The sequence below is a fragment of the Castor canadensis genome, chromosome 10, assembly GCF_047511655.1.
Source record: "Castor canadensis chromosome 10, mCasCan1.hap1v2, whole genome shotgun sequence".
In the NCBI taxonomy this organism is placed as follows: Eukaryota; Metazoa; Chordata; class Mammalia; order Rodentia; family Castoridae; genus Castor; species Castor canadensis.
In genome coordinates, this window is record NC_133395.1 from 59,410,759 (window position 1) to 59,428,747 (window position 17,989).

General features: G+C 38.9%; 1 protein-coding gene across 1 annotated transcript in view; it reads right to left on the minus strand.

Moving 5' to 3' along the window:
* The window catches only part of Cpb2 (carboxypeptidase B2), a 42,210-nt gene extending 24,934 nt beyond the window's left edge, over positions 1 to 17,276 (minus strand). Inside the window, exons 1-2 of the mRNA XM_020182846.2 lie at positions 17,055 to 17,276; positions 408 to 483 (exon numbers count right to left, since the gene is read on the minus strand). Coding sequence (XP_020038435.2) covers positions 408 to 483; positions 17,055 to 17,269 — 291 coding nt within the window. The 5' untranslated portion in view covers positions 17,270 to 17,276. The remainder of the gene's footprint in view (positions 1 to 407; positions 484 to 17,054) is intronic.
* Between the last annotated feature and the right edge of the window lie 713 nt (positions 17,277 to 17,989).

Sequence of the window (17,989 nt, forward strand, 5' to 3'; positions counted from 1 at the left end):
CTAGGTACTATTATGAAATTGACTGAAAAGTCAACAGCACAAACCCACCAAAGTCATGTGATTATGGAAAGGAGGAAGATCCTATGATAAAGGAGCCGTTCATACCAGATCCATATAAGTCACACAGAACATGGGAGAGACATGGCATACCTTGCTCATGCAAAACAAAACCAAAATAGCCGGGCTTTGGTGGCTCACACCTAAAATCCTAGCTACTCAGGAGGCAGACATCAGAAGGATCATGGTTCAAAGCCAGTCCAGGCAACTAGTTCTTGAGATCCTACCTTGAAAATATCCTTCACAAAAAAAGGACTGGTGGAGTGGCTCAAAGTGTAGGTCCTGAGTTTAAGCCCTAGTACCTTCCCCCCCAAAAAACCTAAAATAAACATAAAGGAAGGAGAAATTACCTCATAGGTTGTAGTAACATTCTGCAGAACTTGAACTTGTCTAGAGGTTCTAGGGATAGCAGCTAGAACCTGGCCACTGAGGAGGGAAAACAGATTTTGGTTAAACAAAACATGAAAAATGCATACATTGTACCAGAAAGAGCTTCCAGGTGATTGTAAAAGGAAACAAAAGTTAAAATGTTAGGGCTGGGTGTGATTGGGCACACCAGTAATCCCAACTACTCAGGAGGTGAAGGTATGAGGACTGTGGTCTAAGGCCAACCACAGTCAAAAGCACAAGACCCTATCTGAAAAATAAACTAAAGCAAAAAAAAAAAAAAAACTGGGAGTGTGATTCAGTGAGCACTTGTCTAGCAGGCTCAAGGCCTTGAGTTCAAACCTCAGTACTGCCAAAAAAAAAAAAAAAGACTAAGTATATATAAAAAAGAACATAGTCTCTCATTCTTTCTGCTCCTAATCAATTGCAAAATCAACAGCTTCGAGTGGGGGTCAGTTTATAGATATGTGCTTTCCGTGTGTGTACGTGTGTGTGTGTGTGTGTGCGTGTGTGTTAGAAAAAAACACAAAAAATAACAAATTTGTTTTTATTACTGCATGGAAGTGAAGAAAGGGGATCTCTTGTATACTGTCAGTAGGAACATAAATTAATAGAACCACTATGCAAGTAGTATGGAGTTTTCTCAAAAATCAAAAGCAGAGTTAGTAAATGATCCAGCAATCCTATTACTGAGCATACACACAAAGGAAATGAAATCAGTATGTCTAAGAGATAACTTTCTTATCGCAGCATTATTCACTATAGCCATGGAATCAATCTAAGTGTCCTTCAATGGATGAATGGGTAAAGAAAATGTGATATAGATGCATAGTGGAATACCATTCAACCGTTAAAAATCCTATCATTTGTGGTGGCATGGACATTATGATAAGTGAAATAAGCCAGACACAGAAAAATAGTAACACATGGTCTCATTCATGTGTAGAAGCCAAAGAAACTGATCTCATGGAAGAAGAGAAAAAGAGAGGTTCTCAGAACTGGGAAGGTAAGAGGGAGGGTTAAGGAGGGACTGGTCAACGGGGACAAAGTTACAATTAGATCAATGAAATTAATTCTGGTGTTTATTGCACAGCAGGATGATAATGGTTAACAGTATTACATTGAATATTTCAAGATACCTAGAAGAGAGAATTTTGAATATCTTCATCACAAAGAAAGGATAAATGTATGAGGTGATATATATTTAAATACCCTGATTTGAATATTTTGCAGTATATACATGTATCAAAACATCACAACTGCATTCCATAAACATGTATAATTGTATGAGTCAATTAATAACTAAGTAAAATTCAATATTTGATACATCAGAGAATATAGTTTATTACATTATGAAATGATGTATTTTCAGCAGTGGGAAAGATTTCCCGTTGTTCCTCTCCTTACCCACACTTGAAGCTATCATTTAACTTTTCCAATCAAATAATTGTAGAATGAAACAGTCTCATGATTTTAATTTTAATTTTCTGACTTACTAATGAAGTACATTTTTTCCATTCAATTATTGACATGTACATTTTCATTTATGTGTTATATTTTGTCAGGGCATTTAACCATTTTTCTATTAATTTGTTTGTATTTTAGTAATAATTGACAAAGGATAATTTCTTTCTATATTCTAGACACTAATCCTTGTCAGTTATGCATACTCCAGTTACCTTATATGTGATTTTTATTTTGGCTTTTCTCTTTTTTCCTTCCTTCCTTCCTTCCTGGTGGTGGGATTGAATCCAGGACCTTGTACTTGCCAGGCAAGTGCTCTCCCACTGAGCTACATTCCCAGGCCTCTCTTTCTTTAGGATATATTTTTATTCCATCATTTTTTTCTAGGTTTGTGCTGCTTAAGAGCTCTTTCCAAATCCCTGGGATATAATAATATTTTCATATTACTTCTTTTGTCTTTCTAATTTGAGCTTTTAAACCACTGAAAATTATTTGCAGTGTAAAGAAGGGATTGGCTTTCATTGTTTCCTTTGTAACACCATTTATTAATTGCTGATACTTTCACTATAAATCTGCTATATCATCAATGTTGTCGTGTATTAAGTTTCCATCCATTTGGCAGAGACAATGCTGGTTCAACACACCGTTTCCTTTTCCTGGGCCCACAGAATAACTCCCAGTTTTCTGTTGAGACCCAGATCCCATGTTCCAGCCAATGGCCAAAGTGAGTGGGAGTGGTAGGAGACAGTTAGGAGCAGGGGTTTCTCCATATGCCTGTACCCTTTCTCCTCCTGGGCCTGGAACAAAGAGTTACATAATGGAAGCAGCCAGATTACAACGTTGACAGTACCAGGGAGTCTGTGATCTTCATTGATTGGTTATGTGAGTGAGAAATTGAAGGTTTGTGTCCCTCCCAAATTCATATCTTGAGACATAATCCCCAAGGTGATAGTATTAGGAGGTGAGCAATTTGGGAGGTGATGAGATCATGAAGCCAGAGCCCTTGTAAGCGGGGTTAGTGCCCTTATAGGAGAGACCAGAGAGAAACCTCATCCACTTCTACCCACTAAGGAGGTAAAAAGGCATTGGCTGTGTGGAAACAGGCCCTGCCTAGATACCAAATCTGCTGGTACCTTGATCTTGGACTTCCCAGCCTCTAGAACACGGAGAAAAAAGTTTCTGTTGTTTATAAGCTACCCATAACAAAAGCCACTTTTGTTAGAGCAACACAAATGAACTAAGACAAAATTCATCCTGTATTAATTAAAGCTATTTCAGGATTTACTAGCTATTGTAGCACAATTAAGGATCACCCTCACTAATAAAGATGTGGGCTATTCTGTTCAACTGTTTTTATTTTTATTAGCTATTTAGTTTTTAATCTACCTATTCTTGAGCCAAAACCACTCATTTAGTGGTTGTAGCTTCATTTTAAATCTTAGTATCTTACAGAACAAGCTCCCACTCCCCCTTTTCCCTGCCCAGTAATTTTTCAAGAGCCTCTTGGCTTAATCTTTTGCTTTTTCATGTAAATCAAAAAAATTCAACCTATCATGTTCCATGCAAAAATGTGAATCTTTATTATAATTATATTGAATTTATAGATTAATAATTTGGGGAGAAATGTTATGACTATAAATCTCCTCATCAGCAATTACAGATGATTTGCCTATTTATTTAGGCTTTTCTTTAAAAGTTAAACAATTTTATCCACAAAATGTTGCATATTTTAAATTTTTGTTTGTTCAATAGTGCTACCATTTCCTTCATAAGTGACTATTTATATTCCATCTCTCAGCCCTTTGTTCCATGATGTAGAGATGAAACTGACTTTCAGATACTGATTTTCTAACCACCTCCCTTGCTAATTTCGATAATGGTTAACATAGATATTTTGAAGATTTTTTCCTTGCATAACCTTATTGGTTGGGACTCCAATACAATGCTGAATAGAAGTGAAGACAAAATGCATGACTCATAATTTTTAAGAAAAACCTTCTAATGTTTGTCTGTAAAAATGCTTGTAGATTTTTTTTTGACAGATAATTTTTATTAGCTTAAGGAAACTCCTTCCAGTTTTTGCTAAGATTTTTCCTGAATAGGTATGGATTTTTTATGCTTTTATAAGATGAGCATATGGGTTCTCTGTTCCAATCGCTTCGTTTGGTGAATTACATTAATAGATCAGTTTAAAGGCTGGCACCTGATTTAATTTGTTTGCTCATATTTGCTTTGTGTATTTCTTTCTGCCTGTGACTCTTGCTAGGGCTGCAAGAATTCTTACTGATTCTTGCACAGTCCAGGCATAGATTAGTGTCTCTACATGGATTTACTTTATTTTTATATACCATTTAGTCAGAAAGGAAAGAAGTACTTAGTAGATTTTCTCCTGTCAGCAGCTCTCCACCCAATTGTGCAGGTAAAAGATAACTAGATAAAGAAAGAAAACTGTAGGGTAAGAGAATGAAATAGAATTTTTAGGTTTTCAGTATACTTCTAAGTAACCTCACGAGAACTATGCTATTTAAATGAAAATTAAGCTATATTAGTGGCATTTGCCAGAAGGGTGCCCCCCCTTTTTTAACTGAACAAGTTTTTTCTTTTATTTTCATGCAAATACTGTCCTTGAAATATTCTGATTAAAAATTGTTTTTAATCAGAAAAAAATATTTCCCTCTTATTTTATGGAAAAAAATCTTGAGCTTTGTTTCCAATAAATAAGAACCAGGTGCTGGTGGCACATGCCTCTAATCCTAGCTACCTGGGAGGCTGAGATCCAGAGGCCAGCCCAGGAAAATTGGTTCATGAGACTCCATTTCCAAAGTAACCAGAGCAAAATGGACTGGAAGTGTGACTCAAGTGGTAGAGCTCTTGCTCTGCAAGCGTGAAGCTCTGAGTTCAAACCCCAATTCCTCCCCAAAAAATGGAGAAATAAGGACCACAGATGTACCCTCTTCCCTGAAATAACTAAAACTGGACAAAATGGATAGAACAATAAAACTCAAGACAATGGGCAAAGCAACATGATGCCTAAATGCAACATGGTACCTGAGATGGGAGCCTGGACCAGAAAAAGGACATTCATGGAAAAACTGATGAAATCCAAGTAAAGTCTGGCATTTAGTCAATTGTAATGGGCCAATGTTGGTTTCTAGTTTTGACAAATGTATCACAGTAAGGTAGTATGACAACATTTAGAAAAACTGGGTGAGGGATATACAGAAACACTTCACATTACCTTTGCAAATTTTCTGTAAATATAAAACTATTTTGAAAAACATTATTCAAAAAATGTACAAAGAGTTATGGAAACACAGAATAGGTTGTAATAACTTTTGTTTGTCATTATTAGCAAAGGCTTCATAGAAGTGACAACTGGGTAAATGAGCATGTCTAAGGCACAATGGCAGGAGACCAAAGGATGCTGCTGGAAAATGGCAGCCTGTATGTTGTTGCCAAGTGTAAGATACAAGTGTTTAGGGAAAGAGAAGAATGGTGGATAAACAGAAATGAATTTGGAAAGTTACATTAGTCCTCCCCCAGGGAAGGGGTGGAATTTGGACTCCCTTTTGCAGGTAATTAGTAGTTAGGAGAGTAGCATCATTGGTAGGGGTGGAAAATGGTTTTATTTCGGGAAGCTTGATCAAAGGATTCTAGGAATAAGCCTAGAGAGACTTGATTATGAGGAGAGGGAAAAATGGCTCACAGAAACCATAGAATGGGAAATGGTGTCACTCTCCAGTATGAGTCTAGTATAAACTATTTAGCCACTGCTTAAGGACCATGTGTGGGAACCTTATTCATAATGACAATAGCTGAAAAGCTATGTGAAAGCTTATCAATAATAGAACTGTTGAAAGCTGCTGGTGTGTCTACATCCTAGAATGGCTTGCAGTCATAAAGAATGTGTTTTATTTATAACAGTTTACTTGGGGGGATCAATTTTCATGATGTATTTATTATGTTTGCAAGATGCGGTGAACTATGAAATATCTTAATTTGGAAAAAATAATTTAGGAAGGAAAAGGAAAACTACTGTATGTTAAAAGCAGGATGAAGTTATGAATAAATAAAAAACATTGGAGAATGGCAAATTGCAATTAAAGGGGAAAAGAGGAGGGGGTGATTTTTTTTTCAGTACCAGAGATCAATGCAAGGACTTTGTGTATAAATAGGATCATTTTTTAAAAAAGTTTTCTAGGGATGGGGGTGTGGTTCAAGTGATAGCACACCTGCCTAGCAAGTGCCAGTACTGCCAAAAAAAAGAAAAAAAAGGTGATCTAGTGCCAAAAGGGGAAATAATATTCACCTAGTGTAAAATTATCCACAGGCACATAGAAATGCAGGAAAGGATGATCACTAAAACATTAAAGACATTTTCTCAGGATGGAGAAATTTCAGTATTTTCTTTCTAATTTTATACTTTCTCATACTTACTTTAAAAAAACAAAAAAGAACTCTTATTTATTTGACCATAAAAAAATATTTAGAAGCTACATTGGCTGTGAAAACAGCTACTTTTGAGCTTCTCAGTGGTGCTGGTACCCCTCATCTCATCATATCATTCCTTATTATTTCAAGAAATAAAATGTCCTCTGGGACCACAGTGGAGCATGGTCACCCTTTGTGTTTTCTAGCCTTACATAGTAGTTTTAACATAACATGTCTATTCTGTGACTCTTCTGACCCTCTTTTCACTGTCTACTACATTAGTTCTGACATTTCTAGTCCCCTTAAAGCAGCCATTGCTTTCTCCAAGCTTCTAAAAACCATCATAGCAGCCTGTTGGTACCATATACCGAGGATCTAACAGGAATGTTAAATCCTTCAACAGGGCCAAGTGAACCTCCTTTGGGATATAATCATTTTCATTAACTAACATGACTACAGCCAGGCTATGCCATAGCATTACCCTGGCTATTAGTTTGGAAGCCAGGCAGGAAACGGGAGTAGATTCTGAGAGACAACTGTAGGACATGTCACTATGGAACAGAGTTCCCTGATAGTAATAAGGACAATGAGATTCTTATACAATAGAATCGAGGCGGCAGTACTTGAACATCAGTAACAAGTGGGGCACAATTATTGTAACGAGCAGCAAATTGGAGGCAGAACCAGAAAGACATGACCCTCAGAAAGCTATGGAGTTGATTAACAATGTGGAATTCTCAAGGGCAAGATAGATGAGCAGTTTTCTGGGCGCCAGTGGCTCACACCTATAATCCTTACTACTCAGGAGGCAGAGATCAGGAGGATCATGGTTCAAAGCCAGCCCCAGCAAATAGTTCATGAGACCTTATCTCGAGAAAAACCCCTCACAAAAAATAGCTGGTGGAGTGATTCAAGGTGTAGACCTTGAGGTCAAACCCCAGTACTACAAAAAAAAAAGTATTGCTAAATCTTTACAATAAAAATATATCAAGGATGGCAATAAAGAAGCTGAGGACAAGTATTCAGTCAAAGTTCAGAATCTATTGCCCAGTTTCTGGACCTGAATCAATACTTATATCCAGAACTTCTTGTCTGAAGAAGTAGTCAAGTGCTCACAAATAAACCAACAAACCCCTATAACAGTGTAGGGTCATGACTCTTGCAGGTCTTTCCCATAGAGACCCATGGCAGTTTGCACAGGCAACTCTGAACACTCCAGAAAGGGGACTGCTCAAAATATTTTGAGGTCCTGCTGGATGCAGGGTCTAAGTTGGTACTGAAATCTGGGGATCTGGAGCCCTAGACTATGTCCAGCTCCTAGTGGGAGCATTGGGTTCACAAATCCCCCAATGATCACCTATCTGGTACCCAAATGTATAATTGAAATGAACATACTTGGTAGTTGACAGAACCTCCACATTAATTCCTTGTTTGTAAAGTAAAACCTATCATAGTGGGAAGAAAAACCCCAAGGAAATACCTAAAACCGCCTTCTCACCATACATAATAGAATTATAAAAAAATGCACCCTCAGGAGAAATGGCAAATATTTGCACCACCTTGAAGACATAAAGTATGCAGGGATAGTAGTTCCCATCATTTAATTCACCAGTCTTGCTTTCATCAGTTGTAGCCACAGTGCTCAATGCATTATCTTTGCCAGAGCAGAGACTCAGGTATCTGGTATTAAGCTATTGAGCTGACAATCCCTATCAAAACAAAGCATTAAAAAGGTTAGTATCTACTAAGGACAGTCATAGTATATACGTTCAGTCTTGCTTCAACATAAATTAACTTTCCCACTCTCTGCCATGAGAAACTAGTCTGTTTGCATATCCCATTTGGCTATATCTATGACATCATGTTAACCTTGGACCAGATGAGCATGAAGTGGCCAAGTTGATAAGACACACGTGCTCCCAAAAGTGGGAAATAAATACTACAAAGATCCAGAAACTGCTATGTTAGGGAAATTTTAAGGGTCAAGCAATCTGGAATAGGTTGGGACATCCTTTCAAAGATAAAGTACAAGTGATTGAATCTTTTACTTCCCATGACAAAAAAGGGAGAACATTGTTGGTAGTACTCTTGGATTCTGGATACTTCGTCTTTGAAAATAGTGCTGGATGAGATGAACGCTAACATTTTTGAGGACCAGAGCAGAAAGGTTCAGGCTGTGGTCTAGGAAGCACTGCTATTTGGGCCACTGTCAGACCAGTCAGGATTAGAGATATCTGTAATGGGAATACACTATTCTTCAAGGAACCAATCACCTGATGGCAAATTGACTATATCTAATCCCTTCCACTGTAGGTATAAACTTATTTCTCCTGCCTGCAGAACCTCAGCCAGTATCATCATACAAAATCTTACAGAGTGTGTGATCCACTGATACAAGATTAAGCGATCTACTTTACAACAAGAAAGGTGCAAAAATTGACACATTAAAATGGGATCTACTAGACCTACCACATTCCACACCACCAGAAACTGTTAGCTTAATATAGCAAATGAGAATGGCTTGTTAAAGGATCCGTTGAGATGGTGGAGTGGCTCAAGTGGCAGAGTGCCTCCTAGCAAACATGATGCCCTGAATTCAAACCCCAGTACTACCAAAAAAAAAAAAAACCCTAAAAAACAAACAAACAAAAAAAACCCACAAAAGATCAGCTGCAGTGCTAACTTGGAAAGAGGCAATAGTGTACAAAATAAAGTGCACACTTTAAGTCAATAATCATTGTGAGATGCTGTGTCTCTCCCTACTAAGTAGAATACATGGTTTCAGGAACTAAGTAAGAGCTAAATTGGAGTGGCTTTATTTACCATCAATCTGAATGACCCACTTGAGGAATTCATACTTTCAATCTAAAATATGGAATCTGTGAGTTTAAAAGTTCTGTTTTTCAGAGTATAAGTTCTTCCCCAAGGGGCATAACAAGAGTCCTATTACTAGCCTGGTGCCAGTGGCTCATGCCTATAATCCTAGCTACTCAGGAGGCAGAGATCAGGAGGATCTCAGTGCAAAACCGGCCTGGGCAAATAGTTCATGAGACACTGTCTCAAAAACACTCAATACAAAAAATGGCTAGTGGAGTGGCTCAAGTGATAGAGTGCTTGGCTAGCAAGCACGAGACACTGAGTTCGAGCCCCACTACTGCAAAAAAAGAAAAAAATAGAAAGGAAGAAAGAGAAGAGTCCTATTTACTGAAAGCTATTGCTACCTAATGATTTCAATCTCCTTGGGCCTATAGATCATCAGGAAGAAGAGGAGTTACTGTTTTTAGAAAATGTAATTGACCTTGATCATCAGGAAGACAGTCACACAGGACAGGCTGCATTCACACAGTTATTATGGCAGGGGAGAATATGTTTGACATCCAGGTGACAAACCCAGGCATTCTCTAATACACATCCAATTTTGATGTACTCAAGTGCAGCATCCATGGCCCAAAAGGATACAGTGATTGGATCTGGGATCCTTGAGGGTTGGGGGTCTGTACAAGCTACCTAGATCAGGAGATGTGCTAGCCAAAGATGAGGGAAAAGCAGAAAGGTGTTGGAGAAGAATGGTGAGTATTGATTTTGGTGTCAAGACTAGCTGTATCTGGGGAGGCTGTAGTTCATCCGACTGATGTTCATCTTAATGTTTCTTCCAGAAAAGGAAACTAATCAGAATCCTAGAAGAGCTGCTCCTAAAGCTTATTTTATGAAGCAAATTGATCTGAGTGGCACAGGGGTAGAGTTCAGTAGATACTATAACCAATACAGATTCATATCCAGAAATGAGTTCTCATTTCCTCCATTTGTATTGGCAACTGACACTCTCTGCTGAGTCCCTCCTGAGGCCTTAATGGAAGGCCATCTTGCCCAAGGTTATGTCCTCTCCCAGGTCCAGTTCACATCCAATGACTAGTAAACAGAGATTACAAAGGATGCCTGCTCGCCCCAATTTGAGTTAATTCTAGAAGGCCATGACTCCCTACATGAGAAGCTGAGGCTTTTGTTGTGACAGAACCACAGTTCAAGTCCCTCTGTGTCCAACTTTCCTTCCCTCATCCTTCCACAGATGTTGAAGAGATCCCCTCCAATAAACTTGCTACATATAAATCTCTATGCAGAGTCTACTTCCTGGGGAAACTAACCTAAAGAAGATACAAATGCCTACTATAAATCATGAAAGGTTGGTGGACTGGCTCAAGCAGTAGAGTGCTGCTCAGCATGCATGAGAACTTGACTTCGAACCCCACTGTAGCTAAAAAAAAAATCATGAAAAATGATGATCAAAGTACATTATATGCATGTGTGAAAATAACATAATGAAATCTATTAAAATTGAAAAGAAAGGGGGGGGACAGATAAGAAGGAGACACAGAGGGAATAAATATATACATGTATGGAAAGATCACAACAAAACCCCTTTGTACAAATAATACGCACTGATTTAAAAAAAAGAAAAGTACTGTATGTGTGGTATACAAAGTCAGAGTCATTTTTGGTTGAGGCGGTCAGAGAATAGAGATGCTCTAAGAGAGGTAAGATTTGATAAATGAAAGGGTCAAGAAATGGCTTATGTGCAAATATATAGTGGGCAGAGCTCAAGGAAGGGCAAGTGATCCATATAAGCAGGATTATTAGAGGCATTTTTGTTTAATCCTCACAAGACAGTATGGTAGAGAAATGGTTACATTGAAAATAACAAATAATGTTGAGTGACCAGCACTAAATAAAAACCCCAATGTATTAAAAGTTAGTCAATAGAAGAAGAGGTAAAGAAAATGTACCACTCTTGCATGACAGAAAAAAATTAAGGAAGTCTAAAAATAAGGAAATACTGAGTGGTAAAATTATGAGGTTAAAAATTCAAAATCAAATATTTTGTTATGTCCTACCTTAAATTGTGGTGACTGGACTCTTTCTACTCGATTTTTATCAGAGTGCCAATGCAAAAGAATCAGGTAATGAAGTGAGGGCAGTCAGATCATCCTAAATAGACTTTGTGGTTTTTGAAAATTAGTTTCATGACTCTGTGTCCCCTTCCTTATCAGTGGGAGGCAATACAAAGCCCAATGGAAAAAGGGAGAGGATTTGTGATAATATTTCTTTGCAGTAGGTTATGATTCTTTTGAGTTCCCAGCCTGCCCAAAGATCCTTAACCTAGCAGAGAGGACTTTCAGGAAGGATGAGAAAGTTTGAAGTTTCCAAGTTTGAAGTTTCCTCAAGGTTAGACAGGCAAGGATTGGTGCCTTGCTTGCTCCTGAGAAAGCTAAAGTGTGTGGCTGGTCTCCAGGTGGCTGGGTAGTGACTAACTCATAATGTTGGGTCTGGGAACCTAAGGGACAGATGAGTGAGTCAGTATCCCATCCCCCATGGAGAGCACTATGAGCCCTGCACCTTGAGAAGGAGATCCATGGTCTCATAAATCTGCCACAGGGCTGATAAACAGAATGCTCTCGAGGTTGTTTCCCCCCATAAGGGACAAACAGACCAGCTCATCTAAGAGAGCCCAAGCATGCAAATCCACGGCCAGTGGAAAGAACCCACCTAACCCTTACCCTAACCCAGAATTAAAACGTCCATAAAAAACCCCACCCTTCACCTGAGCAGGGAGCCACCGGTTTCTGGGCTCCATGCACTGCTCTAGCAGCAGCTCTTTCTTTCGCTAATAAATCCTACTTTGTGTGCTAACCTTATTGTCTCACGAGTCAATCCACTGCCTCACAAGGCAATTCTTTGGCCTGTGATGGCAAGAACTCTCCACGCCGGCCCATAACAATAAGAAGAAACACTTCATGTTAGATCCCTTCAAGAGAGCCACCTAAAGGGATGAAGGAGATCTCAGCAGCAAGAACCCAGAGTCCAAAGCAAAGATGCCTATAAAGTTACCAAATGGGCCTAAGTAATTCTGTTTTGTATCTGGAATCCATTTTGTGTAGGCTCTCATGTAGCCTTGCTTATCTTTTTCAGACTAGACTTAGCTTGTAACTTTTCTGTTCTAGTTTGAGAAACCACAATACCCAGAGACTTGTCTCCAGGCCAAACCACACCCTGGTCAAAGTGCTGGTCTACTTAAGATACCTTTCCCAACATCTGTCAAAAGGATCAATGACCATCCATTTCACTCCCTACAAAAGTCCTTAAAATTCACATCACTTATTTCACACGACAGGTTCTAAGGGTGGCTGGATTTGCAAATAGTTCTTTGCTCAATTAGACTTTGTTTAATTTTGTACAGTTTTTCTGTACTAGGGTTGAACTCAGGACCTATACCTTGAGCCACTCCACCAGGCCTTTTTTTGTGAAGGGTTTTTTGAGATAGGGTCTCTCAAACTTTTTCCTTGGGTTGACTTCAAACCATAATCCTCCTGATCTCTGACTCTTGAGTAGCTAGGATTACAGGAGTGGGCCACCAGCATGCAGCCAGTTTTTCTTTGGACCGCAAAGGTTGAGATATTTGTATAATACCTTGGTTGGAGCTGATACTCTAATGGGCTTTAATCCCAGCTACTTGGGAAGCAGAGATAGGGAAGATCACAGTCCAAGGCCAGCCTGGCAAAAAACCAAGACCCTATCTGAAAAATAACTAAATCAAAAAAGGACTGGGGACATGGCTCAAGTGGCAGAGTGCCTGCCTAGCAATCCAGAGGCTCTGAGTTCAAACCGAGTAATGCCAAAAACAAAACAAAACCTTCCAAAAATCACCAACAACAAAAAAGTGGGTTGAAAACCCATGGGACTTTCTAACTTTCCACACAAGAACAAGGAAAGTTGACCATGGGTCAATGAGAGAGGAAAAATAAACATTTGTTTTGATCACAGCTCTGAAGGGACACAATTACAGCATTTACAAAACAGATCTGGAGTTCCTGCTCAACTCAGCAGATCTTTAGGTTTTGATACCTATGTGATACTTCTTGTTTCTTTCCCTCTAAGAATGTGGTTATGTGCCTCAAAGTTTGTTGCCTGTAAGGTTTCCAAGGGAAAGTTCACACTTGTCATCATTCTGAAGGATTATGTTGAATTTCAAAGCTCCTGAGCAATGGAAGGAAGACCAAGTCTGCAATTGTGTAACATGCTTTACAGTGTTTTAGGCCCACTGGCAGTTGGTTCTTTGAGATGAAAATAATATATTAGTAGGAGCTAAGTGAAAGAGAATAAACTGGTCTCCAGGTGGCCAGATAGAATATAAAGTCAACAGAAAGAATACTTCCTGTGGTCTATTAATAATTCAGAAGCCTTCTGTCCTCAATGTTTCTCTACTCTGCAAGTCCTTCCCTTCTTTTCTTCATACTTTTTCTCACTTTCTTTTACCGAATAGCCCTGGCTGACAGGCTGCACTTAGGTAATCATTGCAAAATACAATTAATGACTTTGTTTACAAGATTCTTGCTAGTATTTTATTTTTACCCTTTATAGTGTTTGGCCTTTAAAATCAACTGAATATGGAGGTATGGTTTTTTTGGCTGCCTTTCTCTTTGGCATATGGTATTTATGCCTTTAAAACTTTTTTGTTGTTGTTTCAGGGCATTTCATTGATGAGATTTCTCAAAACGCCCCTACAAATCAGCCACTAAGAGATTGCCTGAATACAAACTGTTATTAGGAAAATGATCATGATGAGAAAACAATAACGAAGAACAGCTTTAGGAAACAGCCAGGCCATTAGTTCTTTTTCAGAAGGGTTTATAGTCTCGCCTCCAGGAATAATTTATCAAAGTTTGTTGCTCTGAATGAAATTAGATTTTCCTTTTTGCTTCAGATATAGGCCATCCCTGGAAAAACAGAGCTCAGAAACATTTGGTAAAACAATTATTTTTACTCACAGAAGATGAGTTTGCCAAGTTATTTCTAGTGATGGGATGAGAACCAGGACTCAAATATGCATCTGACTACAAAGAGAGAGTTCACCTCTCCCTCCCCATTCATGGGCAACTCCAGAGTTTACACAAAATATTAAATATTTTCAATGTGATATTTTTTGGTTAAATTATAGTCATATTCTTATTCCTCTCTCAAGCACAAGTATTAATCAGATTTTAGAACATATGCTGAAATGAAAAATCATGCATGCAGGAATTTTCTGGCTCATGTTTTCACTATTTCCTTTTTGTCTATCTCTTTTCATTTGCATTATCTAGTGTCGCTAAAACATAAATCTACTTATTCTGAAGAGATGTGTAGCTCTTTTGTGTAAGTTGCAACAGGGTATCCATCTAGTTCAGGTCACTATAGAATCAAGATGGTGGCTGTTAGGGTGAACATAGGGCAGCCATGTTAGGACCAGAATCCCAGCCCCTCACAGGTGCTTTCTGGAAATGCTATACCCAGCCCTAAAGAATAACAAACATCCACCTTTAGCCATTTACTAGAAACTCCCCACCCGGCCTCAGAAGAATGGCAAAACCCTGGGCTGTAGCTCTCTTGCTGGATACCCACAGGTTCCCTCTGAAAAAAGCCTGTGCTGATGTCAAGCCATCTCCTCGCCTATCTCTGTGCCTCCTTCAGTCAACCAACTCTGTCTCCTGCCTATCCTTCTGTGTCTTTTTTTTAGTCTAACAGTGGCCCCTGTTGTCCCAGCTACTCATGAGGCTGTGACAGGAAAATTGCTTGAGCCCGAGAATTCAGGGCCAGCCCGTGCAACATAGCAAGACCCCCATCTCAAAAATGAAAAAAACAATGGTAGCCTGGAGGTAAGTGTGTGTGAGGCTCTGCAACAGCCAGCTTGGAGTGTGCTTGGGCTGGGCTGCTGCTAAGGCTACAGGCACAGCTGCTATGCCAGTAGGTGAAGATTGTGAAGGTGAGGGCCTCCAGCCCATACCTGTCTTCCAGGCTATCTTTTCAAATGATCTCTCCTCAAATTCACTGTGACTAAGTCCGACCTCCTTTAAACTGACTCCTTTCACAATTTCTAGGTTTTTTAGAGGCAACACTATGAGTGCAGAGTTGAAATGAGGCGTGAGTGGGTTTAAATCCAACTTCTGCACTTACTGGACTGGGGAAGTGTCTCAAAGCTGTAAAGCACTTGTCTAGCGAGTGTGAGGCCCTTAGTTCAATCACCAGTACCATAAAAAAATAATAAAAAAAAATAAAGACACAAAACAAGCTAAAAATTTGGATCAGGAATGTGACTCAAGTGGTAGAGTGGTAGAGCACTTGTGCAGCAAGCATGAGGCCCTGAGTTCAGTCCCCAGTACTGCCAAAAAAGGAGTACACTTACTGTTTATTCTTGTGATTTATTCGACCTGGAGCTCAGTTTCCTCCCAGGTAAAATGTCCATAAACATTTCTAGAGTGTGCAGGGTGTGGTAGCATGCTCCTGTACTCCTAACTACTCAAGAGGCTGAGACAGCAGAAATGCTTGAGCCCAGGAGTTTGGGGCCAGCCTGGGAATGCAGTGAGACCCCCATCTAAAAAAGAAAAACAGTACTCCTAGAGTATAGGGTGATAGACATTTAAAAAGATAACATTGCTAAGTGCATAGCACAGTGCTTGGGACAAGCACAGGTACTACATAACAAGCTTCCTCCCTCTGTACTCACTGTTAAGATACGGCACCTCAGTATCCAAGATGGACATGATGTTATCAGTTTTCATCCTTCAGTCTGTCCCTTTCTCTTCATTAGAACCAATCGTCAAGTTGTGGAACATTAAAACTAGCAAAGACCTTAAAATCATGCTCATCTGATTTATTAATAAAACATAGAGTCATAAATCACCAATCATTCTAGCAATTTTGATTCCCATGACAATTCAATAACAACCACTGTTTCATGATGGAATTTATTGCTTGATACTCAACAATCATACTGAACACACACAAAAAAAAAACCAACCAATTGTTCTGTGATCATGAACAAACATAGTTTCAGGCTCAAAGTTAAGCCCTATTTTTGAATTATTGTTCTTTTTATGACTCAAAGGATTTTTGGGTAGAATTTTTCCCTGCCTCTGGTATGTTCCTTTGCCATATATCCCATCTCTTGCTGCATTCACTAACACAAGGGAAGGGATTTGTCTCAGAGGTAATTAGGAAATGATCATAAAAGCAAAAAAAAAAAAAGGATGCTTTTTAAAATTCAAAATTCAAAAATTAGTAGTTAATATTTACAACATTACATGTACCCTGGAACTACTTACTCCATTATATATGCTGTCTATGTATTGTATATGCTCTAGCATGAGTCCATTTGTTTATGCTAGAATATTCTAAGGTAATCACTCAATTGAGTGAAATAAGAGTTAAATAGGCTTATGTATGTGTTCTTTATAAACACTATTCTTGTCTTCATATTCTACGCTGAATAACCAAGCAGTCCTGATCGTCTACTTAACACGCTTACCCTCTCCTCCTTTCCACTATGTTTTATGTACAAGAGTAAACTACCTATAGTTAATAGATGTTTGAATATGAAGAGAAGAATGCAAATTGTGTAACATGTTAGAGTACACATCTTTAAAAAGATTCCATAGATACTGAGTATCTTATCATCCAGTGTTCTCCCAGGAATAAAACTAGAGGCAGAAAAGAAAAAAATATATCCAGAAAAGTCTATTAAGATGAAATCCACTTGTTTGTCAGAGCAACTTGGAAAGTTTCCCAAAGAGTTGGCCTTCAAACGTTAGCATTCCGCTCCCCAGCACAGTATACTGACTCTATTTGATGAGAGGCAAACGAGAAAGGGAAATGGCCCAGCACAGTGTGGGATTCTAGACAGTTACCTCTGACAGGCGAAGCCTTGCTGCTCACAGAGGACGATGGCTACAAGGACTCCAAGACTATAAAGCTTCATCCTGACAGCAATTTGCTGCCCAACAAAATTCTCTGAACTGAAAGTCGCAGATAGATGATTGCGTAAGAGTCTTCTTGACACACTGGTTAAAATGTAATGGCGTGTTCCCTCTTGTTCCTGTGGCTGAATCAACTCAGTTTCCATTTCCACTCTCCAAAAGAAAAATAAACATGTTTTAGTTAGCTCATTTGATAACTGAACCCTCAAAAAGAAAGCATGATGAGAGCTGTTCTTGGTTTAGCTAATTAGAGAATATTTACTTCTTCAGGGAAGAGAAGGACTAGAAAGACAGGGTAGTAATGTAACAGAATCTGGTCTGCTTCATTGGAGAACTATGGTCATGGAATATTGACTGATGATTCATAGCCCATGTTGAGGGAGGTCTCCCGTGATTACCAAAAACATCTTTCCTTGCCTGTCTTTTTCAACATTTTTGACTTAGATGAAAGGGAGTTCCTCAAATTAGTGATAGTAGAAGGCTAAGATAAATAATAAATAAATAAGTGATAGTACAAGGCAGAGTTTATACGAAGGATTATAGAATCTCCATTCAAAAATATCTTTCCTTGACTGTATGGAATTATGTCTATGGGCCCACCCATAGACATAGAAAGAAATACTAGCCGGGTGCCAGTGGCTAATCCTGTAATCCTAGCTATTCAGGAGTCAAAGATCAGGAGGATCGTGGTTTGAAGCCACCCCAGGCAAATAGTTCGTGAGACCCTATCTTGAAAAACTCTTCACAAAAATAGGGCTGGTGGAGTGGGTCAAGGTGAAGGCCCTGAGTTCAAGCCCCAGTACTGCAAAAAAAAAAAAAAAAGAAAAAGAAAAACGGGTGAAAAGCCATAAGGCAAGGAATTCATA